The 27,487-nt window shown below is 37.9% G+C and overlaps 1 protein-coding gene across 4 annotated transcripts in view; it reads left to right on the top strand.

The window, feature by feature from the left end:
* Positions 1–27,487, top strand: part of LOC139124918 (zinc finger protein 37-like) — a 137,414-nt gene that overhangs the window by 102,442 nt on the left and 7,485 nt on the right. For 2 of the 4 annotated variants that reach the window (XM_070691030.1, XM_070691026.1), the window contains exon 6: positions 26,952–27,021. The exons of the other annotated variants lie outside the window; for them this stretch is intronic. In XM_070691030.1, the coding sequence (XP_070547131.1) occupies positions 26,952–27,021 (70 nt within the window). The remainder of the gene's footprint in view (positions 1–26,951; positions 27,022–27,487) is intronic. 4 annotated transcript variants of the gene reach the window in all.

Here is a 27,487-nt window from a genome sequence, read left to right as displayed (position 1 = left end):
CAGGATGTAGCACATTTCTGTAAAACTTGTCACACATGTCAAATGGTAGGAAAGCCAAATCAGACCATTCCAAAGGCCCCTTTACAGCCAATTCCTGCATTTCAAGAACCATTTAGTAGGATACTAATAGACTGTGTTGGGCCCCTACCAAAAACAAGATCAGGAAATGAGTACATGCTGACAATAATGTGTACATCAACTCGGTTCCCCGAAGCCATACCACTGAGAAATATAAAGACAAAGACTATAGTGAAAGCTTTAGTCAAATTTTTCACTTTATTTGGCCTCCCTAAATGTGTCCAGTCCGATCAAGGCTCCAACTTTATGTCTGGAATTTTTCAACAAGTAATGGATCAGCTAGGCATTAAACAGTATAGGTCATCCGCCTATCATCCAGAAAGTCAGGGTGCTCTTGAGCGATTTCATCAAACTTTGAAAAACATGATTAGGACCTACTGTTTTGACACAGAGAAGCAGTGGGATGAAGGAATTCATTTTTTGCTCTTTGCTGTTAGAGAGTCAATTCAAGAGTCTCTTGGTTTTAGCCCATTTGAGCTTGTATTTGGACATACAGTCCGTGGCCCACTCAAGCTCGTTAAAGAGAAATTCCTATCAGACGATGATGATTGTCTGAATATTTTGCAATATGTCTCAGATTTTCGTACAAAACTCTCTAAAGCATGTGAATTAGCCAGAGAAAATCTTGAGTCATCTCAGCAGTCAATGAAAACCAAATATGATAAAAGCACCTCAAAACGGAAGTTTGAACCCGGTCAAAAGGTTCTTGTTCTACTTCCAATTCCTGGAAAACCACTCCATGCTCGTTACTTTGGGCCATATCTAATTGATAAGAAATTGAGTGATTTAAATTACATCATAATAACACCTGACAGGCGTAAACAAAAACAGCTATGTCACATAAATATGCTTAAGCCATATTTGGATAGGGATAATCCTACTATAACTCAGCCTGTCAGTGCAGTCAGTTCAGGCCATTATGAAGATAGTGATACTGAAACTGACTTGAGTGAAAATACTCTAAACTCAAAGCTGGGCTCGGTCAAGCTTCAGAACTCAGAAATCCTGGAGAAGCTGGAGTCTACAAAGTTGGCACACCTCCAGCCAGAACAACAACAACAGGTAAAAGAACTGCTCCACGAATATAAACACCTGTTTCAAGATGTTCCAACGAGGACAAACGTCATCTATCACGACGTTGATGTTGGGGACAGTAAGCCTGTAAAACAACATCCATACAGACTGAATCCAACAAAAGCGAAATATCTCCAGGAAGAAGTCAAATACCTGCTGGACAATGACTTTATTGAACCCAGTAAAAGTAACTGGAGTTCGCCGTGCATACTTGTTCCCAAATCAGATCACAGTTATCGTATGTGCACGGACTTTAGGAAGGTCAACACTTTAACAAAGACAGACACTTTCCCAATCCCGAGGATTGATGACTGCATCGACCGAGTGGGAAAAGCCAAGTATGTGACGAAAATTTGACCTACTGAAGCAGCGTTGGAAACTACGCCCGTCCTCCCGTCCGAGACGGGTAACTTTTCAGTCGGACGGGAGGAAAATTGTACTTCCACGCCCGTGTGTCGGGCTCTCGATGGTAGCCCATACGGCATACCCAGTAATCTCATCGATCATGATCAGCTGGTTCTAGATGTTGTTTAAACGAAATGTAGTATACCAATATGTCGGACTTCGACGCGCTTATGCTACTGAAACTGTGCAACTGTGTGACGCCGGAATGCAATGCAACCGAGACATGTAAACACGGGTAAACAGGAAGTCGCTCATACTAGTAAATCTCACACTAAGCGAGATTTGCGCGATATCAGCCAGTGCTATAAATATAAAGATATAAAGGAAAGATATAAAGATATAAAGGATATAAAGAAAAATGAGGACAACTCCACACATCGGCTCTACCAAGATTGTTTAGTATTACGATATGGTGAATAAAAGGATCATTGCATTTATTTTGTGTGGAATACATGGTGAGACACCGGTGAATCGATAGTGCCTTGACCCTAGTCATGTGATTTGGGTCCCCGGTAAACCGGTTTGTTGATTGAGTGATTCGTCTTAACGGTGTTTCGGAACCAAAAATGGGGTTCCTTCATCAGTCGCTCTCTTGTTTTGTATCCCATCCGTTTGGTTGTGTGATGAAGTCATCTTCGTCCTCCAGGAGGAGAAGCCAGATTCGTTATTGAGAGAGTTAGCCACTATTGACTGACTCTATAGTGAGCGATCCGGTGTGTGGTGTCATATTATAATTAACATGACCCAGCATCGACCGGAGTTTCTGGACGCTTATAAGGATTTTTGTCTTAGGGCATATTTTGAGCGTTGCTAGTGCTCGTTATGTTTACAGTAAATGTTGTACTAATCTGTCAACGATTAGTTTGTTTTAGGCATTTAAATCGATTATCCGAACTTTTAGTTTTGTGTCAATTTTTCCTGGACTTTGTAATAGATTTCGGGTCGATATTGGTGCCTGCTTTCCGGTGTTTGAAAAGCATGTTGTGAAGGGCTGCTTCGAGAAATAAATCTTGTTTCTCTGTGTTTAGCCATTCCCAGGTTTCATGGTTTCGTTAACAATATTTGCTGTAAACGGCCTTTGAAATAGGTATTGTCTGAGGAGAGTATTGGTTTATTAAATTCATGCCGCCAACTTTGATTACTTATATGGCAGCTCTCTCAGTTTTTGATTTTCTTTGCCAGATGATGTTTTCTGTATTGCTCAGCAATCTTTTCAGTTTGGTTGATTGTGGTACCAATTCGATGACAGATTGCATCTTGGTTTTATACGATAAAGTGGCATAAAATGGAGACAAATTTAAAAAAAATGTTTCCCCGTTGTTAAAACCGCTATCGTGAAACCTTTTAACTGTTTGAGCGATATGGGCAAAGTGTGTTTGAATTAACTAATTAATTAATCAGAGTGTTATCAGCATTGTTATTGTAGAAATTTTGTATTCAAGTCCGGATTAGAATTCATTTCAAACAGTGGAATTCAGAACAGTTTGTTTGTAAGATCATAGTTAATACTCATGTTGAAAATAAAGTTGTTTACAGTTTGAAGTACATAAGGTTTTGTGTTTTTTGAATGAATGGATTTGTCAAAAATTCAGGACAGGCAACTTTCTGGCAGGACCGGCAAGTTTTGAAAGTTACCAGTCCTGATGTCTGGCAAATATTTGGCCAGTTTCCAACACTGCTGAAGGGATTTTGGCAAGTCCCTCTGACGGATCGTGCTCGTGAAATATCCGCCTTTGTTACACCAGACGGATTGTTCCAGTACAAGGTGATGCCATTCGGAATGAAGAACTCTCCGGCAACGTTCCAACGGATGATCAACGACGTCATATCCGGGCTAGACGGGTGTGCAGCCTACGTTGACGACGTCGTCCTGTATAGTGACACCTGGGAGGAACACATCAAGCTCATGCGGAAGTTCTTTGAGAGACTGAGCAAAGCAATGTTGACTGTCAACCTTGCCAAATCTGAGTTTGGTTGGGCAAGGGTAACTTACCTCGGACATACTGTAGGACAGGGTGAGGTAAAACCTGTTGATGCCAAAATCAGTGCCATTTCAAGTTTTCCCATACCAAACTGCAAACGACAACTGATGCGCTTTCTCGGTATGGCTGGTTACTACAGAAAATTCTGTCCAAATTTCTCCACAATTACTGAGCCTTTGACTAACTTACTTAAAAAGAAAGTAAAGTTTGTTTGGTCAGAGCAATGCCAACAGGCATTTGATACACTTAAGCCATACTGCAAAGTGCCCCAGTGTTGTCTGCACCAGATTTCATTTTGCCATTCAAATTAGCTGTAGATGCTAGTGATACGGCTGCTGGTGCTGTTTTATTGCAAGAGGATAGTCATGGTATAGATCATCCTGTTTGCTATTTTTCACGCAAGTTTAACAAATCCCAGAGAAACTACTCTACAATCGAAAAAGAGTGTTTATCTTTGATATTAGCTTTACAGCATTTTGAAGTTTATGTTACTTCTTCAAATCAGCCAATAGTGGTTTATATTGATCACAACCCTCTTGTTTTTCTGCAGAAATTTAAAGGCAAAAATCAGAGATTGCTAAGATGGAGTTTAATGTTACAGGAGTTTAATCTTGATATTAGACATATCAAAGGCAGAGACAATTTAATTGCAGACTGTCTCTCTCGTATTTAGAAATTATTGTTGTTCACTTTCAAGAAATTTTATTGTTGTTCACTTTCAAGAAATTTACTTTAGAGTAAAACAAAATTTGAGTACTTAAATCCTTTTCAAGATTACATTTGTAAAAGAAAGATTTTTCTTTGAAAAATTTTCTTTTTTTGAAGAGGGGGTGTGTTATGTAGGTCATTTCCCCCACACTCATCATGACCTGAGTTCAATTAGTCTAGAACATTCCCAAGGTCACTGCCCTTGATGACCGCACAACCTTGAATTCAATTAGTCATGTTTGGAATGTTCTGAAAGTTGATTAGTTGTGTAAGGGAGATAATTTTAGAACAGTAATTAGCATGTCAATAAAAGTTCTAGATTGTTCTTATATGCCTTTATAAAAGGGACGTGCACAGCTTCCAGTCAGACTTTTGGGATCGTGTCTCTTGTGTGTTACTAAACTCCAGCAGTAGTCATTCTCAAGACTTTTCAAGACCTTCACTGTCAACGCTGGATTTATACTGTGGACTTTGTGCAGCTGCAAGCCTGCAAGGACTGTTCATTCATCCAACTGACTGTTACAACTCTGAGACTGGAGCTTTGCCGTCCCAGCTGAGATAAGTAGTCTGTACACTTTTAAAGCTTGTACTCTATCCCTGACTTAGCAATTAGTTTTATTTTTGTAATAAATTCTGTTTAAACGTTATTTGCTGAGTTCACCCTTTTGTTCGTTTTCTCTGCACGTAACAAATTGCATCCACAATAATATGGACAATATCTAAAGGCCATGCCTACGAAATAATTTATCACTTTGCCGCGATACCCGACACGCTATATGCAGTACATAACTTTTCAAAATGTCTCAGCTCGGAGCAAACTGCACTAAGGTTAAAACTCAGTCCATTCCACGTCAAGAAATTACCAATCAAGCTCAGTCCGTAGCATCCTCCAATATGCTTGAGTCTCCGTCTATTGTCAACATTTTAGAAAAAAAACTTGAGTTTCCAACAAACTTCAATATCCAATACGCTGTGTAGGTCTATAAGCTTATGACGAGACTGTTAAAATGTCTCAGCTCGGAGCACACTGCAAAACTACCTCCAGGCTAAGAAGTTTCCAATCTATGTCAGTCCGTTGTATCCTGCAATAAACTCAGGGCTATATCTTAAGTTCATAGAATAGAAAAGTCTGTCACTTTGCAGCGATCTGCAATATCCGACACGCTATGTATAGTACATGTACATAACTCATACAATGTCTCAGCTCGGAGCAACCTGCGGCATCGTACAAACTCTGCCCATGTTGAAATGATCCCTCAGTTTCATGATAAAATTTGAATCCGTTAATCTGCAGCGATCAGAAAATATCGTGAAGCGATGTACACACTCAAACTATCTATACTATTACAGATTTCGAAATACCAGTACAACAAATGAAAATTAAATCTTGTCAAGCAAAAGTTAAACTGTTAATATCATGCACTTATAGTGATAAGTACCAAGAAGTTTAGAGACACACAATAGGCTGTACTGACAAAAAGTTGTGGGGATAGAGTATTATACAATTTAAAACAAAACGAAAATTGACTACCCCCTCACAGAATCCCAAAATTTCCACCAACACCCCTGAAAATGGTGCAAATTCCACGGTATGCCTCATGTCGGTAGCTTTTTCCAAAGTTTTGCCAGAAGCCTGTTCATAATGCAATTTACCGGAAATCTGGTGCATTAATAACAGTATCTGCAGTGTTATTTTGAAACAGTTACTATGTTGAGTAAGGAAAATTATAGACTTGGTTCAAGTCGGTGAATTTTAAAAAAAATTAAATCATTTATAATAGTTTCTCTTGTGTCTCTCCTATTTCGTATAAACCTATCCGGAATTTGGCAGCTCACGCCAGGTTTTCCTAGCGATTGAATGCGTCACGTTTGAGTCTGCGCAGTAGTGAGTTAGTTTCTGCCGGATTCACCGACTTGGACTTCTTGCAAAGTACAGGCGGTGAGACGGACTGTGTACACAGTGACGTAGAGCAAATACAAAATGATTGACAGCCCCCGCCTTTATTCTGGCCAATAAGAAGAACGCACGCTAATAAACCTCTGCATGCATTAAAAAGTTTGTTGTCATCTCCGTGCAAAGCTAGACATCGAGTATGTTTTATATCTGGGCGAATAATGGCATCCAGTTCGTACATCAACCGCGTTTTACAACTGATCGGTCTGACCATCGCTAATCATGCGAGATTACCAAAGAAAGCTTGTTGAGAGTTACATTGAGGGAAAAGATGTGTTCGTCTCCGCACCAACCGGCAGCGGAAAATCACTGACATACGAAGTCTCCCCACATTGTTTTGATTTCCATCGCTTTGGGCACGTAATAGAACAGGCTACAACTGTAAGGACGGTGTCTTTTTCCATCCTTGAATAACCGGCGACGATTTTCGCATTTTGCAACATGGGCCTCACAAACAACACAGATATTTTCACGCGTTTTCGGTGATACAACAGAGGTCGTGCTGACTTTTGTGGGAGTGATCGCACTCGACATTTTGTCAACAACGCCATGTGAGTTTTATGCACGTCTCGTTTGGGTCAATTGGTAACTCCTCCCAATGTGTAAAATTAGTGATGTCATCTTATGAATAATATATAAGTAAAGAAAACGTAATCTCATGAATAATTTATAGCAACGCAGATCGTGCAAGAAAGCAAGTCTGTGATTCCGGGTGAAACTCCGCTGTATAGCGTTCACCCTACTCATCGCGTCCACTCACGCGCGCGTTTCACATGAAAGCAGAATACAAATCATTGCGTTCACTCCACTCAAACATTCACAAATCACAGACTTGAACCAAGTCTAGGAAAATTACTGTGAAAGGTCATGTACTTTTAATTGTACTCTTAGGTTTCAATATTGACCTATTTTCATTGTGTGTGGGACAATTTTGGCACCATAGGTTAAAATTTCAAAAATATTTATTAAATAACTGTTTTAACTGAAATTTAAAGTTAAAGATGAAACTGTGTAGTGTTCCTTTTTTACATAGTATTCTGGTCCAATTTCTCTGTAAATGAAACTGTACTTGGGTCAACATAAACCTTTGACTTCAACCAGGCCCATGTATTTTCTATGAGAGGATTTTGGCACAGTTGTTTCCCAAATTGTTATTCAAAGGCTGTTGGACCTGACACTTTCAGTTATTATTCAGTACACTATCTAGTATTCTACATATTTGATTTGCGCCAAAAGCTAAGGTAATTTAAAAGTCAATGTGCATTAGATACAGTGGTTCAGTCACTTCTTGTATACAAACAATAGAAATACAACTTTTTAGTGTTTTTATTGTAAAATATTTATTAACTTTAACACAAAAAAGTGAAGAGAATGCCAAAGCAAATTACAAACCGTTTGGAAAACAATCCACTTGACAGCAAGTACCACAGTAGTTGGAGACACCCTGTACTTGTAATAAAATGCCCGAGATTGCTACAGTTTTGATCTCATCTTGTCGACCTGTCTGATACAGTGTATCTGCTGCATAGTTGATGTTCTCTCTGACTGCAACTAATGCTTCTGGAGAAAGATACTTGCTTCCCAGAAGAAATTCCTGAAATGTCTGCTGAACAGTAACCAGGTCTTTCTGTAATAAACTATCACCCTTGGTTATTTTTCTGGTTGCTTCAAGGACAGCAGTAAACTGAGAAAAATCACTAGTAGTAGTTGAATGGTGGGGATGGTCAGAAACCGGTATGTCTGTTGTGACTGGTGTACATCTGTCTTCAGTAGTGAATGATACTTCTTCAGAGATCCCAGGTGTGCTATCCACTTGGTGGGGATGGTCAGAAACCGGTCTGTCTGTTGTCACTGGTGTACATCTGTCTTCAGTATTGAATGATACTTCTTCAGAGCTCCCAGGTGTGCTATCCACTTGGTGGGGATGGTCAGAAACCGGTCTGTCTGTTGTCACTGGTGTACATCTGTCTTCAGTATTGAATGATACAGGTACTTCTTCAGAGCTTCGAGTTGTGCTGTCCACTTGGTAGGAATCAGCAGAAACCGGTCTGTCTGAAGGAATCTCCATGTTTCCATATAGGTGATCTGACCAAAGTGATTGAATGAATATTGCCCTTTGCATGCTTTGATTTGATGCCCAAGGAGTGTATTGTTTACGTCTTCGTTATGTAGGCTCAGAAGTAATCTGCACATAAAGACATGTAAAACTTGACTCATCTGGCTTAGGAAATACACATCCCGCGTCAATGAACTAAATAACTGTTCCACTGTTTGTGTATCTATTTTGCCTGCAAAGTTCAAGGCAGAAGGATACATTCCGTATTATCTCCTGCGGTTTCTTGACATTTCCTCGGTGAAACCAGTCAAACAATGAGTAATGATTGGCTGAGCCAGTAATAGGATGACATGATGGGTCACCTAGCTCTCCACATGAGTTGCTGCTGTCTCTGTCAGTAACCTCTGGAATTATGAACATGGTTCCATTCTTGGCAGCTGCTACATTGATTTCAGTTGGCTCTGCCAATCTTCCTTCATGTGGACTGAAGAAGTTTGGAACTGTGGCATTTGCATGTGAAGCTAGCAAATGAGCTATATCCACAATACAAACATTTGGACGGTGTTTCATAGATCGTAAGATGTCAGTGTAATCCCTTGGACTTTCTTCGCGGATCAGACATTTCATGGCGTACACAACTCCATGCTGACACACACCAACTGCTAATCCACCTATAAAAAGGTAAATAAGTAAGTAAGTTACTTATTGTCAATACAGACACAATGATAGCAAGGAAAATGATCTATAAACTAATGTAAGATGAGCCACATGGAAGGCAATAGAACCAGCTAATTGATCAAAACTACTTTATAATGACACCACCTACCATAACACTTACTAAAGAATAATATTACAATATCAGGATGCACAACAATAAAAGAAAATTGCGATCATTATCCCTATGAAAACCGTTTCAAAGTCTATTGAAAAACAAATTATTCTACGAAGAATTTGAATGAATGAAGAAAATATATAGACAAGTAAGAAAAGAAAGGATGTATACGTCAATACAAGAATAAGGAAACACACAACGGTGTCATAGCACTGTTCCAGTAGTGGTCGAATAACAACTTCGGCTGCTTTGATCGTAATGGTAGATATATACATTAAATAAGAGATGGCATGTGCACAGATCGTTAACAACAGTTCTTCTATGGTTGAAGAATCACTTCTATAATAATAATAATAATAATATTTTTATTGCTTGCTTGTAAATATAGGATTTACATCACATTTGTGGCAATAAAAGTGTGATACAAAAATAAGTTAAAATTTTTCTTCATTAAAGATAAAGTATTACAGTATAATAATAGTAGCTAATAATAAATATAACTAGGTATTTCTTTGTTTATATAAAGTAAAAATATAATCTGCAAGTTGTTCATTAAAAGATAACTCTTGTTTTGTTAGTAGAGAAATAAGCTGATTTTCACTATCGTCGTTTGGGAAATTGATTTTACTGAAAAAGTTCTTTCTTTGGACTTTATATTTCTGACAGACTAATAAAAAGTGTGTTTCATCTTCAATACTGTTGGTGTTACACTGATTGCAGTATCTTTCAGTAATTGGGGTTTTTGGAACAGTGTGTCTCCCTCTTTCAATTGCTAGATCATGATTGCTAATGCGAAGTTTGGTGAGTAATTTTCTTTTCTCACCTTGTAACTGTGTTAAGTAGGGTTCTAATCTAAAATTACGTTTTATTTTGGCATACATTCTTAGTTTACTATTTTCATCAGTTATCAAATTTTCCAAAAGACTTCATAATTGTTTGTAAATTGTTTTCATTAATCCAGTTATAACTATGACTCTTACTCACCCCCCCCCACACACACACATATATACCAGTAAATACATACATAGATACATAGATACATAGATACATACATACATAATGTACATACATACATACACGTACGTACGTACGTACGTACCTACATACATACACACACACATACATACATACATACAATGTATGTGTGGACATAAAAACAATATGAGTTGATGGGTGCCAGGATAATACCAACCAGAACAGTTAATATCTGAAGTCTATATTGCCTATTTAATTAAAATTGAAACAAGCACTTAAAGGGATATAGTCGTCGGAATTGCCCTCAAAGGTCGTATGGGACCCATACGACCCATGGCAACAATGTATCCAAGGCACAATGGTGAATGATGACAGTTAAAACATATCTGTCATAATCTATCATCGTATAATTTAAATGTTGCAGCTATAATGATGAGGTGCATCTTGATATCGACTACGAAATACATTGTTTGTAAACAAGAAACTCGCACAGGCGCAGCTCCGACGACTATATCCCTTTAATAAGTTTTAATATTCCACAAATTAAAGCCTTATCCAGTCGAACTTCTGTTATCTGGACTGCATGAGAGTTTTTGTTCAGATAACTGTGAATTCGGATTGTTGATCACAACACAGATGCATGTTTTGGCAATGTGACTACGTAACTTCAGATAACACATAATTTGGATAAACAGGGGATTTGCTGATAATGTCTGCTCTTACCAGATGTCCCAAAAACCTTTTCGTAAGCTAAATCAAGTTGGCCTCTTGTATTTGTAACTGAATTCTTATGCATCCTAACGATCATATCAACCTTTGAGCCTACTGTGTTTATGTTCATAGATTTGCACATCCTCCGTATTACAGACAGCTGTAAAAGCATGAGATATTAATTTTCATTACATATAATCTCATGATGCAAACACCTATAAAGTTATCATAAAACACTGTCAATGAAACAGTCAAAATTTGACACACTCATTTGAACTACTCACACACGATATAGGGCCATTGTATATTGCCAGTATAACACATTTGATCAAATTTCAGATTAACACTGGTATTAGCTATGCGTGTGAATATATGAGTGTTGTTAAGAGTTGCAATAACATGTATACCATTTATCTACACTTCCTCCTCTGATTATTCAATGATCACAGATAGATATGCTGCCATTATACACAGTCAAATACGATCATTACTATTTCAGGCTGTCATAAGTATGGCCATGTTACCAACTATGCAACTCCTTCATCAGCACAATCTTCCATTATATTGACTGACAACGTCACTTACTGTAATGTCATCTGTGAACTAAATTTGCCAAAAATTTTCTCACTAATTCATTAGTCTTGATGAGTTTATCTCTGAACACACATGCACACATACATATAACCATTCAAATTAATTCCTATCTTCAAATCACGACACAACACCTACACCACTACCTCTTCATTATTCCAAGATAGATCGCAGGCTGCTAATCCATAGACCCTTTGTTCTCTGTCGCAGTTGCCTGTCCCGTTTTTCTCGAGAGTCTATGGTGTAATGGGTGTACACTTTCTTCCATTACAGCAGACAATGCATTGTGCTTTATAGCCATAGGCTGGCTTGGATACCAGGTGCTAATTAGAATGGAGATAATTTATGCAAAGAAATTAATTAGTAAATGATGTGTTTGTGTTGATACATGTACAAAGAAGCTCGTATGTTTGATTGATGTTCACATGACTTCAAAATATAGGAGGAAAGTGACTTGCAAGTTTTGGCTGCTAGCTTCCACACCATAGTTTTGGCTGCTAGGTTTTGGCTGCTAGCTTCAGCCGAGTCGGTCCCAGCTGTACTTCTGGGGGTCGGTACTATTTGTTCGCTAGTACATACAACAGGCGCCTGCTTGGCTATCGTCAGTGTCTTCGCGATCCCCTTTACGATACACAGAAACAGTGTATCATGTACTATATGTAGGGGTTTCTAGCCAGACGCCAGTGGTATATAATACGGCACCATCATCCCGACCTTCATCTCCCGACCTTGCCAGAGACAAAGAAATGATATCCCGTGCCATGGCAGAGAATTTTCATTTCAGAATTAGTTTCAGGCAGTGTTTTCTCTTATGACAAAATGTGCATTCCATGCCCCCACCCCAATCCGATCAAAATCGTCCTTTAAATTAACGCAAGTCGACAGTGAAATTTATTTCACTCAAGAAACTGGGTAGTGAATCTTTCAATCGTGGAATGCACAGATAGCAAAAGTCATATTTATGTACTTACACTGTGTGAAAACAATTGTATTGAGGTCCCTGTAATAGTGTTTAAATTTTGGTTCTCTCTGATTACTGCTTTCATGGAGGTAGCTACATGTACCTCCATGCTGCTTTGGACAAATTTGTTGGTGCTGACCCCAAAATGTTATTTCATGATTAGTACATCTTACTTTTACCTTGGGCATACACTCCAGACGGCAGATCGTCTATGTAGCCGACACGAACGAACACAAACTGTCTGATACAGGCTATCAAATACTGTGAAAAATAGTAAAGAATGAGCTATAAAGTCAGTATCAGTTTTAAGTTGCAGGTAGAATAAGTCTGTGACTTTGTATAAAATACTAAAAATTTGTAGAAAGCAAGCAACTGGCTGAAAGTCAGTCGAGGAGACCTTAAACTTGTACTCTATGCATGTCATTAGCATCTCATTTGTCGACTGCATGGACTGTGTGCCCTCCAGAGAGGAGGCAGTCCCTGTAATACCAATGATATGAAACTGTCATAATTGAAATATTTGTCATTGTTGTCATAGGTAAATTCAGCACTATGCCCAAGAAAAAATATTGGAAAATATCTGCGGCCAATAAAAGGGTAAGTGTTTGTGTGACACTAAATGTCAATCCAATAATGCATGAAAGTTTGAAAGCAAAGAACATGATTACATAGCCTGGTAAAAGCTAACAATGACAATAGCGCTGTACACAGTTTACGTCATTGTCCTCTCATTAATATACAAAAATAAATATTTGTCCGCATTTTTAGATTACGCTTTTGAAAATTACGCATGCAAGAATGATGAAAATAAAACTTAGTAGGTGGGCTGCTAGTGCAACTATGAATACTAAAAGACATATTCACGACTAAGAGCACAAGCTGCAAAAACAACTGGCATGCAACATTGATGAAATTTGTCCGCTTTTCAAGCAGCAGTGTCCGATGTCACACGCGTGCAGCTATATTTAGTGACAAACCTGTTATTGTGCGCTATAGAAGTGGTGTTTCACGCAATTTACATTTCACAATGCAATCCTATGGGAAGAGAGATCTGGATCTTTTTACCCATTTCATGAATTTTAAATAACTTGCTATGTAGCTTGTATAAATCCAAAGTGTCACAAAATTATTATTTGCAATATCCCTACTAACCTATAAAAATGACACCCTGTTTTTTTCCCATCCATCTTTTTCCAAATTGTAATCAGAGCTTCCGTTAACACAAAATCCTGTGGATTTCACGCACAATTTCTCTGAAGTACCCAAACTAAATTGACATCTGATACGCATTGAAAAAATCAGTCTCCGTAACAAAGACATGAGCAAACGGTCCCATGGTAAAAAATTTTGATCTTCCGATATTCTGGTCGCTGAATCTGGCCCTTATCATTATTTACGCGTCGGAGCTCAGCCGGTAGATTATTTTTTCTGTTGATTCCGCTTTTGAGATGTAGAAACAGTGAGTGACATCTGACGAAGGTGAGATCGATGCAGCGCTACAGCAAGTACATGCTGCAAACTACAACCTGAAGCGCCCAATCAATAGTGTGAGATCTCATAGGGTCGCCTCATGATAGGAAATTTCGATCTTCCGAATTTTCTGGTCGCTGAATCTGGTTCTTGTCATAGTTTAGGCATCGGAGCTCAGCTGTTAGATTAATTTTTCTGTTAATTCAGTCGCCTTTCCGTCAACAAGTTGTCGATGAAATCAACCGCTACGCAACTCAGTGTCAATATCGCCCGGCGCCGACGTGACCCATACTGGTATGAGACGAAGGTTGATGAAATGCGGGCATTCATAGCAAAATATTTTGATCGAAATTCACACCATGCCAGATGTAAACGACTGCTGGTCAACCGACGACAGATTACAAGTACCGGGGATCGCAAAAGTAATGCCAAAGAACCGATATCAGAAGTATTTTCATGTCAGTGACAATGAACTCAATGTGCCCGCAGGTGACCCTAACCATGCATGATCGTATGTTCGACCTCATCTCGTGCGTTCAATTTTCTTTTCCCGCAAATTACGGTCGTTTTGCCAGCTGTCGATTGATTAGGCTATGATAAAATTCAAAGGCCATGTGATCCAGTACATGCAAGCCAAGCCAGTCAAGTTGTATTTCAAAGTTTAGATGCTTACTTGTCCCCTTTGCGGATACTGTCTGAGCTTCAATTCGCCATAATTTATTGAAAAGGAAGGCAGACATACAGGCGCCAAAAAGAGAACTATCGTACCCTCATTTTTGTGAAATAAAGACACCTTTATAAATAATACTTTTATTTTGTTGTAAATTTGAAAATTTTGTGTTCAATATTACTTTTACTTTATTATAAGTTTAAAAATGATGCAAACATTTCCTCAATGTGCCATGAAATTTTGCACAAGTTGGTTGATGATATGTAATAATATGTACGGAAAATTCTCAGCTCTATGATGCTTCAAAAATTGCAAAATTAGAAAAACATTGATCTTCAAAATAACATCATGTAAAAAATGAAAAAACACACTCAAATTATGTGTTTTGTTTATTTTTATTTCATCTGGGACTTCTAACCTGAAAAGGAAAGTGTAAAACTGCGCAATAAATCAGCTGTCAGCTTCATTTGATGAGGAAAAGTGTCAAGAAAATTTCTTGAATTCCCCATAAGCAATACATAATTGGAAAGGAAATTTTATAAGCTTTAAAATAATTTCAGGTTGCAGTAGTCAGTTTTGAGCCACTTTTTTACAAATTTGGAATAACTAATACACTGTTAATGATTACAGAATATTTTAATTGTGGAGTGGGAAGTTCTGGTCTCCACTGTACATGGGTATGCAAATGAGCTGCGCTGCAAAGGGTTAACCCTTTTCCTGCCAAGTCCATATTTCACCACCAGGTCAAGATGGTTAAAATTAATGAAACACAACATATTCCATATGGTGTATTTTAACATAATACTGTACATTTGAAGGCTGTTGAAAACATAAATACTGTAAACTTGATTTTTTAGCTCCCATAGCCATATGTATATATGGCAATGGAAGCTATTCTTATAGGCTAGGAAAATGTCTGTATGTATGTATGTCTGTATGTCTGTATGTCTGTCCGTCAACATCAAAAACTCCAAAACCGCTGTACATTTCATCTTGATATTTGGTGTGTACATGGATGATGGGCTGTAGATGAGATTTTGTTCAAATGAAGTTGTCATTGCCAAAAATATGCAAATTAAGTGAAAAAAATGTAAAAACAGTCAAAATTGAAAAAACTCAATAACCACTGAGCAGATTACATGAAAAATTAGCATGTAAGTACTTTGGGCTGACATGAAATGATTGTGCGCATTGTTATGTAGGTCATTTCCCCCACACTCATCATGACCTGAGTTCAATTAGTCTAGAACATTCTCAAGGTCACTGCCCTTGATGACCTCACAACCTTGAATTCAATTAGTCATGTTTGGAATGTTCTGGAAAGTTGATTAGTTGTGTAAGGGAGATAATTTTAGAACAGTAATTAGCATGTCAATAAAAGTTCTAGATTGTTCTTATATGCCTTTATAAAAGGGACGTGCACAGCTTCCAGTCAGACTTTTGGGATTGTGTCTCTTGTGTGTTACTAAACTCCAGCAGTAGTCATTCTCAAGACTTTTCAAGACCTTCACTGTCAACGCTGGATTTATACTGTGGACTTTGTGCAGCTTCAAGCCTGCAAGCCAAAGGACTGTTCATTCATCCAACTGACTGTTACAACTCTGAGACTGGAGCTTTGCCGTCCCAGCTGAGATAAGTAGTCTGTACACTTTTAAAGCTTGTACTCTGTCCCTAACTTAGCAATTAGTTTTGTTTTCGTAATAAATTTTGTTTAAACGGAAACTGCTGAGTTCACCCTTTTGTTCGTTTTCTCTGCACGTAACAAATTGGGGGCTTGTCCGGGATACGAATATTTTGAGCCGTTTGACAACATTTTGACAGCTTTTCAAAACTACTATATACTGTGAACTCAGTGAAATTTAATCATGGCGGAATTTAAACCAGAGGAAATGGATGACCTTGATCAGGACACATTTGATTCCCTCAGAAAAGACGACCTCATTGCACTGGCAGATTTCCTTAAAGTAGAAGTCAAAAGATCTATGCGCAAGAGGGAAATACAGTACCGTATTGCCAAACATCTAGTTGATTTAGGCCAATTTGAGGAATCCACCCTGAAAGATTATGAGCCCGAGTCTACCTCTGAACTCAGAAAATTAGAATTAGAAATGCAGACAAATTTGGAGATCAAGAAACTAGAATTACAAATGGAAAAAGAGAGACAGGCATTAGAAAAAGAAAAAATACAAATGCAGTTAGAAATGGAAGAAAGACAGAGAGAGAAAGATAGGCAGGAAAGATTAGAAATGAGACGTTTAGAGCTTGGACAGTCAGGAAAATTCTCCCCTTCAGACAAGTTTGACATCACTAAGCATTTCAGGTTAGTTCCCCCTTTCCAAGAAAAGGATGTTGATAAATATTTTCTCCATTTTGAGAAAATTGCTCAGAGTCTGAATTGGCCTAAGGAGTCCTGGTCTATGCTTTTGCAGAGTGCTTTGGTGGGTAAAGCCAGAGAAATTTACATTCAGTTGTCAGTAGAGCAGGCTTCAAATTATGATTCTGTGAAGGAATTAATTCTCAAGGGCTATGAGTTGGTGCCTGAAGCTTACCGTCAGAAATTTAGGGATTGTGAGAAGGTGAAGGATCAAACTTATGTTGAATTTGCTCGAACAAAAGAACAACTGTTTGATCGTTGGTGTTCTTCTGAAAAGGTTAGTCAGAATTATGACAAATTACGACAACTTGTTTTGATTGAGGAATTTAAAAGGTGCATCCGGAGTGACATCAAGACGTTTATCAATGAACAAAAGGCAGATACATTAGAGGTTGCTGCACGTTTGGCCGATGATTATTCATTGACCCACAAATCTTCATTTCTCAGCAAACCATCCCAGTCCTTTTCCTACAGAAACAATGCAGGTAAATTTAACTCGTCCTTTTCATCCAAGAATTTTTCAAAGGACAGTAGAAAATCAAATGACAACAGTTCACAGAGTTCAAGTAACACTTCCACATCATCAAATCCCAAGTCTCAATCTCCTTCTGACAAACAGTTCGGTACACTTTCTTGTAATTATTGTAAGAAAGACGGCCATTTAATGTCAGAGTGTTTCAAATTGAAAAGAAAACGTGAAGGTCAAAGTGGTCAAAGTGGATCTAAGCCAACCGGCTTTATTTCTTCATCAACTCAATTAGAGTCTAATAATGTGTGCAACACATTTTCTGAGGTTAAACCCCTCTTATCCCAATTAATGAGGTCAAGGTCAATTCTTCACAAGATAGCATTATGGGTATTTTCGAACCATTTATTCATGATGGTTTTATATCACTTTCTAGTGATTTTTCTTCCGCTACCCCTGTCAAAATTTTAAGAGATACCGGGGCTTCCCAGTCTCTTTTGTTGGCAGATACCCTGCCGTTTTCTGAAAAGTCATTTTCAGGTTCTAAAGTTCTTATTAAGGGGGTAGATTGTAATGACTACATTCCTGTTCCTCTCCATAATGTCTATTTGTCTTCGGACTTTGTTTCTGGACCTGTGGCTTTAGGTATTAGGCCTTTTTTGCCTTTTGAAGGGATTCACCTTCTTCTTGGAAACGACCTTGCTGGGGACAAGGTCATTACTAATCCACTTGTGACTGATAATCCTACTTTAGATCAGGATCCAGAGCCAATTGAACAAGAGATACCCGATTTTTTCCTTCATGTGCCATTACTCGAGCCATGTCAAAGAAAACTTCTGAGAATCAAAATACTCTCAAAAATAATGTCACAGATGTTGACTTAAATGACACCTTTCTCAGTCAGGTGTTTGACACGGATCATTCCGTTATCCCTCGTGGATTTGAAACTTCCAGTAAAACTTCTGCTGACCAAAGTCAGACATTTTCTAGATCAAATCTCATTGCAGAACAACACAAAGACCCAGATATTTTGTCTTTGTTTGACAGGGTAGATGATGAAGGTAAAACTTCAGATAGCTCTGTTTCCTATTATACAAAATCTGGTATTCTCATGCGTAAATGGAGACCTCCAGATGTCTTGGTTGATGACGATTGGGCTATAAAACATCAAATTGTGGTTCCAAAGCCCTATCGTGCTGAAATATTGCGCCTGGCCCATGAAACGCCCTGGGCTGGTCATTTGGGAGTAAGGAAAACTTATCATAAAATTCTCAGTCACTTTTATTGGCCTAATCTCAGGCAGGATGTAACACATTTCTGTAAAACTTGTCACACATGTCAAATGGTAGGAAAGCCAAATCAGACCATTCCAAAGGCCCCTTTACAGCCAATTCCTGCATTTCAAGAACCATTTAGTAGGATACTAATAGACTGTGTGGGCCCCTACCAAAAACAAGATCAGGAAATGAGTATATGTTGACAATTATGTGTACATCAACCCGGTTCCCAGAAGCCATACCACTGAGAAACATAAAGACAAAGACTATAGTGAGAGCTTTAGTCAAATTTTTCACTTTATTTGGCCTCCCTAAATGTGTCCAGTCCGATCAAGGCTCCAACTTTATGTCTGGAATTTTTCAACAAGTAATGGATCAGCTAGGCATTAAACAGTATAGGTCATCCGCCTATCATCCAGAAAGTCAGGGTGCTCTTGAGCGATTTCATCAAACTTTGAAAAACATGATTAGGACTACTGTTTTGACACAGAGAAGCAGTGGGATGAAGGAATTCATTTTCTGCTCTTTGCTGTTAGAGAGTCAATTCAAGAGTTCTCTTGGTTTTAGCCCATTTGAGCTTGTATTTGGACATACAGTCCGTGGCCCACTTAAGCTCGTTAAAGAGAAATTCCTGTCTGACGACGATGATTGTCTGAATATTTGCAATATGTGTCAGATTTTCGTACAAAACTCTCTAAAGCATGTGAATTAGCCAGAGAAAATCTTGAGTCATCTCAGCAGTCAATGAAACCAGATATGATAAAAGCACCTCAAAACGGAAGTTTGAACCAGGTCAAAAAGTTCTTGTTCTACTTCCAATTCCTGGCAAACCACTCCATGCTCGTTACTTTGGGCCATATCTAATCGATAAGAAATTGAGTGATTTAAATTACATCATAATAACACCTGACAGGCGAAAACAAAAACAGCTATGTCACATAAATATGCTTAAGCCATATTTGGATAGGGATAATCCTACTAAAACTCAGCCTGTCAGTGCAGTCAGTTCAAAACATTATGAAGATAGTGATACTGAAACTGACTGGAGTAAAAATACTCTAAACTCAAAGCTGGGCTTGGCCAAGCTTCAGAACTCAGAAATCCTGGAGAAGCTGGAGTCTACAAAGTTGGCACACCTCCGGCCAGAACAACAACGACAGGTAAAAGAACTGCTCCATGAATATAAACACCTGTTTCAAGATGTTCCAACGAGGACAAACGTCATCTATCACGACGTTAATGTTGGGGACAGTAAGCCTGTAAAAAACATCCATACAGACTGAATCCAACAAAAGCAAAATATCTCCAGGAAGAAGTCAAATACCTGCTGGACAATGACTTTATTGAACCCAGTAAAAGTAACTGGAGTTCGCCGTGCATACTTGTTCCCAAATCAGATCACAGTTATCGTATGTGCACGGACTTTAGGAAGGTCAACACTTTAACAAAGACAGACACTTTCCCAATCCCGAGGATTGATGACTGCATCGACCGAGTGGGAAAAGCCAAGTATGTGACAAAATTTGACCTACTGAAGGGATTTTGGCAAGTCCCTCTGACGGATCGTGCTCGTGAAATATCCGCCTTTGTTACACCAGACGGATTGTTCCAGTACAAGGTGATGCCATTCGGAATGAAGAACTCTCCGGCAACGTTCCAACGGATGATCAACGACGTCATATCCGGGCTAGACGGGTGTGCAGCTTACGTTGACGACGTCATCCTGTATAGTGACACCTGGGAGGAACACATCAAGCTCATGCGAAAGTTCTTTGAGAGACTGAGCAAAGCAATGTTGACTGTCAACCTTGCCAAATCTGAGTTTGGTTGGGCAAGGGTAACTTACCTCGGACATACTGTAGGACAGGGTGAGGTAAAACCTGTTGATGCCAAAATCAGTGCCATTTCAAGTTTTCCCATACCAAACTGCAAACGACAACTGATGCGCTTTCTCGGTATGGCTGGTTACTACAGAAAATTCTGTCCAAATTTCTCCGCAATTACTGAGCCTTTGACTAACTTACTTAAAAAGAAAGTAAAGTTTGTTTGGTCAGAGCAATGCCAACAGGCATTTGATACACTTAAAGCCATACTGCAAAGTGCCCCAGTGTTGTCTGCACCAGATTTCACTTGCCATTCAAATTAGCTGTAGATGCTAGTGATACGGCTGCTGGTGCTGTTTTATTGCAAGAGGATAGTCATGGGGTAGATCATCCTAGTTGCTACTTTTCACGCAAATTTAACAAATCCCAGAGAAACTACTCTACAATTGAAAAAGAGTGTTTATCTTTGATATTAGCTTTACAGCATTTTGAAGTTTATGTTACTTCTTCAAATCAGCAATAGTGGTTTATATTGATCACAACCCTCTTGTTTTCTGCAGAAATTCAAAGGCAAAAATCAGAGATTGCTAAGATGGAGTTTAATGTTACAGGAGTTTAATCTTGACATTAGACATATCAAAGGCAGAGACAATTTAATTACAGACTGTCTCTCTCGTATTTAGAGTTTATTGTTGTTCACACTTTTAAGATTACATTTGTAAAAGAAAGATTTTTCATTGAAAAATTTCTTTTTTGAAGAGGGGGTGTGTTATGTAGGTCATTTCCCCACACTCATCATGACCTGAGTTCAATTAGTCTAGAACATTCTCAAGGTCACTGCCCTTGATGACCTCACAACCTTGAATTCAATTAGTCATGTTTGGAATGTTCTGGAAAGTTGATTAGTTGTGTAAGGGAGATAATTTTAGAACAGTAATTAGCATGTCAATAAAAGTTCTAGATTGTTCTTATATGCCTTTATAAAAGGGACGTGCACAGCTTCCAGTCAGACTTTTGGGATTGTGTCTCTTGTGTGTTACTAAACTCCAGCAGTAGTCATTCTCAAGACTTTTCAAGACCTTCACTGTCAACGCTGGATTATACTGTGGACTTTGTGCAGCTTCAAGCCTGCAAGCCAAAGGACTGTTCATTCATCCAACTGACTGTTACAACTCTGAGACTGGAGCTTTGCCGTCCCAGCTGAGATAAGTAGTCTGTACACTTTTAAAGCTTGTACTCTGTCCCTAACTTAGCAATTAGTTTTGTTTTCGTAATAAATTTTGTTTAAACGGAAACTGCTGAGTTCACCCTTTTGTTCGTTTTCTCTGCACGTAACAGCATCTTGGGTCAGTATCTTGGACTTGCTATTTTTCATGAATTTTTTTGTAATTTTCTCCCATTTTTGGTCAAAAAATCTCCTGCTCTGAAACCACAAGTCCGATTGATTTGAAACTTGGTATGGAAGTGCATAGGAGTGACCTTTCCCAAATTTGTGGCAAATCGTGGTGAAATTTGCATATTTTTAGTTTACACGTCCATAGACTCCCATGTATAAGGCAGATCTCCATAGACTCCCATGTATAAGGCCACAAAAAATAAAAATTTAGTTTCTCATCGTATTCATATTGCAAAAAGGATGCAGTGACACAATTTTTAGTCCCCACGGATGAAGTCCAGTGAGCTTATAGATTGGGTCATGTCCGTCTGTTCGTCCATCCGTGAGTCCATCCGTTCACGCAGATATCTCGGATATTTTGACAAAATGTCATGTGACCTTGATGACCTTTGATCTCAAATATACATATTTGTCCATAACTCAGTAACCACAAGTGCTACCACCCTTCATATATGGTATGATGGGACAGCTTATGACGCCACAAATTGTACCTCATTAATTATGCACATATCTAATTTGAGCGAGCCAATAGAGCTAGAGGTCTGATTTTTGGTATATAGGGATAACTTAGCAAAACAATTTTTTGACAAAATGTCACGTGACCTCGGTGACCTTTGACCTCAATTGTACATATTTTTCCATAACTCAGTAACCACAAGTGCTACAGCCTTCATGTATGGTATGATGGGACACCTTATGACGCCACATATTGTACCTCATTAATTATGCACATATCTAATTTTGAGCGAGCCAATAGAGCTAGAGGTCTGATTTTTGGTATATAGGGATAACTTAGCAAAACAATTTTTTTGACAAAATGTCACGTGACCTCGGTGACCTTTGACCTCAAATGTACATATTTGTCCATAACTCAGTAACCACAAGTGCTACCACCCTTCATATATGGTATGATGGGACAGCTTATGACGCCACAAATTGTACCTCATTAATTATGCACATATCTAATTTTGAGCGAGCCAATAGAGCTAGAGGTCTGATTTTTGGTATATAGGGATAACTTAGCAAAACAATTTTTTGACAAAATGTCACGTGACCTCGGTGACCTTTGACCTCAAATATACATATTGTCCATAACTCAGTAACCACAAGTGCTACAGCCTTCATGTATGGTATGATGGGACACCTTATGACGCCACGTATTGTACCTCATTAATTATGCGCATATCTAATTTTGAGCGAGCCAATAGAGCTAGAGGTCTGATTTTTGGTATATAGGGATAACTTAGCAAAACAATTTTTTTGACAAAATGTCACGTGACCTCGGTGACCTTTGACCTCAAATATACATATTTGTCCATAACTCAGTAACCACAAGTGCTACAGCCTTCATGTATGGTATGATGGGACACCTTATGACGCCACGTATTGTACCTCATTAATTATGCGCATATCTAATTTTGAGCGAGCCAATAGAGCTAGAGGTCTGATTTTGGTATATAGGGATAACTTAGCAAAACAATTTTTTTGACAAAATGTCACGTGACCTCGGTGACCTTTGACCTCAAATGTACATATTTGTCCATAACTCAGTAACCACAAGTGCTACAGCCTTCATATTTGGTATGATGGGACACCTTATGACGCCACATATTGTACCTCATTAATTATGCGCATATCTAATTTTGAGCGAGCCAATAGAGCTAGAGGTCTGATTTTTGGTATATAGGGATAACTTAGCAATACAATTTTGTTGACAAAATGTCACGTGACCTCGGTGACCTTTGACCTCAAATATACATATTTGTCCATAACTCAGTAACCACAAGTGCTACACCCTTCATGTATGGTATGATGGGACAGCTTATGACGCCACATATTGTACCTCATAAATTATGCACATATCTAATTTGAGCGAGCCAATAGAGCTAGAGGTCTGATTTTTGGTATATAGGGATAACTTAGCAAAACAATTTTTTTTACAAAATGTCACGTGACCTCGGTGACCTTTGACCTCAAATATACATATTTTTCCATAACTCGGTAACCACAAGTGCTACACCCTTCATGTTTGGTATGATTGGATACCTTATGACGCCACATACTGTACCTCAATAATTATGCGCATATCTCATTCTGAGCGAGCCAATAGAGCTGGATGTGTGATTTTGGTATATAGGGATAACTATAGGAGAGAAATTTTTTGACCAAATGTCATGTGATCTCGATGACCTTTTACCTAAAATATATGTTTATGTCAATAAATAAGTAACCACAAGTGCTATGTCCTTTGTATTTAGTAGGATGGGAGACCTTATGACAACACACGCTTTACCTCATTAATTATGTACACATCTAATTCTGGGCAAGCGAATAGAGCTAGAGATCTGATTTTTTGGCATATAGGGATTAATTAGCAATATAATTTTTTTTTTCAAAATGTCATGTGACCTCGATGACCTTTGACCTTGATTATACATATATATGCATATTTCAGTAACCACAAGTTCTATACCCTCCAATTTTGATAGGATATTAGACCTTAAGATGTCACATCTTATACCTCATTTATAATGCGCATATGTATTTCTTGGCTGGCCAATACTGCTAGAGGTCTGATCTTTTTTCCCGATTTAGAACCATAACTTAGACATGCCTCATGTGTTTCAAATTGGGAACAACGACATAGACCTATGTGCCCATAGATTTCAACATATACACTCCAGTGATACTTCTTAATGACCACATTTTCCTGCCCCATCAAGACTAATACTCCTATTACAAGTGGGGACTATGTCATTGTAAATGACTTGTTGAGTTAATGGTTGTATCACAGTATTCGATATATCTAATTCTGTATTTTTTCCATTTTATATTCTGAATAATTACATTAAACATATTTCACTGTCTCCAGTACATTTCATTTAAGTATTTTCACTTCATGCACTTTATCCCTTTCACACATGTTCAAATATCTGACCAGAGAACAAACACTAAATAATCCAGGATGGGAGCTACAGTGTCATTGACGCTATTTTTTGGACTAAAGATGCTATAACAGACCAAGTCAAGTGGGTGAAAATATGTCATGTTTTGGCTCAATACCGCTTTTTAGCTCCCATAGCCATATGTATATATGGCAATGGAAGCTATTCTTATAGGCTAGGAAAATGTCTGTATGTATGTATGTCTGTATGTCTGTATGTCTGTCCGTCAACATCAAAAACTCCAAAACCGCTGCACATTTCATCTTGATATTTGGTGTGTACATGGATGATGGGCTGTAGATGAGATTTTGTTCAAATGAAGTTGTCATTGCCAAAAATATGCAAATTAGTGCCAAAAAAGGCGTTTTTGGTAAAAATCTCCTTCTTCATAACCGCTGGTCAGACAGCTTTGATATTTGGTATACAGGTCCTAGCGATAACCCAACTTGGATTTGTTCAAATTGTGATGAAATATGCAAATCTGTATTTTTAAGGAATTTTTTTGTCATTTTGGTCAAAAATTTATTTCATCAAAACCGCTTGTCTGACAGCTTTGATATTTGGTATACAGGTCCCTAGGGATAGCCCAACTTTGATTTGTTCAAATTGTGATGAAATAAGCAAATCTGTATTTTTAAGGAATTTTTTTGTCATTTTTGGTCAAAAATTTATTTCATCAAAACCGCTCGTCTGACAGCTTTGATATTTGGTATACAGGTCCCTAGGGATAGCCCAACTTGGATTTGTTCAAATTGTGATGAAATAAGCAAATCTGTATTTTTAAGGAATTTTTTGTCATTTTTGGTCAAAAATTTATTTCATCAAAACCGCTCGTCTGACAGCTTTGATATTTGGTATACAGGTCCCTAGGGATAGCCCAAGTTTGATTTGTTCAAATTATGATGAAATAAGCAAATCTGTATTTTTAAGGAATTTTTTTGTCATTTTTGGTCAAAAATTTATTTCATCAAAACGCTCGTCTGACAGCTTTGATATTTGGTATACAGGTTCCTACAGATAAACTAAATATGATATACAGAATATATGATGAAATCTGCAATTTTGTATTTTTGGTGCAATTTTTGCCATTTTTGGTCAAAAAATGTGTTTCTCAAAAACTACTTGTCTGATGCCTTTGATATTTGGTATACAGGTTCCTGGGGGTTCTCTTAGTGTGATATAGTGAAATTTGATGAAATCTTCAATTTTTGTATTTTTGGGTCAGTTTTTGCCGTTTTTGGTCAAAATATTTGTTTCTCAAAAGTTACTCATGTGATAGCTTTGATATTTGGTATACATTTTTATACATAATTATGATGAAATCATCAATTTTGTATTTTTGCAGCTAATTTTGCCATTTTAGGTCAGGCCATCCTGAAATGAGCTATCAAAGATCTCAACCTTCTTCATCAATACATATGTCACAAAACGTTGCTCTCTTCATAACACAGCAGAGCTCTGTCGACCATTGGGTCGTTTGTTAGCTCCCATAGCCATATGTATATATGTTTACAAGTTTTCATTTTATTGAAAATCTCAATAACCACTGAGCAGATTAGATGAAAAATTAGCATGTAAGTACTTTGGGCTGACATGAAATGATTGTGCACATCTTTGGTCAGTATCTTGGACTTGCTATTTTTCATGATTTTTTTTGTAATTTTCTCCCATTTTTGGTCAAAAAATCTTCTTCTCTGAAACCACAAGTCTGATTGATTTGAAACTTGGTATGGAAGTACATAGGAGTGACCTTTCCCAAATCTGGGCAAATCGTGGTGAAATTTGCATATTTGCATTTTTTGGCTATTTTTTTCATTTTTGATCAAAAATTTTTTTTAACTCTGAAACCACACGTCCGATTGAGTTGAAACTTAGTGTAGAGGTTTTTACGGGTGACGTCTGGTGAAATTTGTATAATTTTATTTTATTGGGGAATTGTTTCTATTGTGATAAAAAAATCTTTTAGCTTGATTTTAGCTTGTTTTGATAACTATATGGGAGCGACCAGTGACATTGTCACTATTTTTACTGAATTAGCTGATGGGGATTTAAGTACCGGTAATAGTCTTAATACTGTCTGGCAGGAAAAAGGATAGACAACATTGAACTAGTGGGGACTGTGTCGTCAATGATAACTTGTTCTAATTAAATTTCACATGCGTGTAATGATTAACTAATTATTCACTTTCTTTTCTTTTCTCAGAGGTCTGTTGGACGTGTCAAGACGGCTGTTTGTGATACTAGTTTGGGTGATGCTAGTACATCAAAATTTGGTAATTTTTAGCATTAAAAAGTTTGATTTGTTTGGTCAATAATTTTCATCAAATGTTGGTAATTTTTAGCATCAAAAGTGTTATATCACTTCAGTGTTTTTCAGGGTAGGCATTAGTTGAAGAAAATTTTGCCCACTTTTGGTCAAATTATTGTTTCTCCCCAAACTGTTTGCCTCATTTATTACAAATTTACAACGACATTTTGTTGTTATTTTTCAATTTTTATTTCAATTAACTTGTATTCGTATTATTTCGTTAAAATACTAAACTATACGTTTCCTCATTAGCTCATATTTGGTTTTATATATAAATACCAAAAAGAGCTTATATGATGAGTCTGAGTGGCGTCTGTGTCTGTATATTTGTGGGTATGTGCGGATGTATGTCCGTCACACACAAAGGCTCCCATACCGCCAAAGCTACCGTCTCAGTATTTGGTGTACAGGTAGATGTAGGGGTTGAGATG

This window comes from Ptychodera flava (assembly GCF_041260155.1).
Source record: "Ptychodera flava strain L36383 chromosome 23 unlocalized genomic scaffold, AS_Pfla_20210202 Scaffold_24__1_contigs__length_23054250_pilon, whole genome shotgun sequence".
Taxonomy (NCBI): domain Eukaryota; kingdom Metazoa; phylum Hemichordata; class Enteropneusta; family Ptychoderidae; genus Ptychodera; species Ptychodera flava.
Note: the sequence above shows the minus strand (reverse complement) of the source record. Positions and strands in the feature narration are given on the sequence as shown.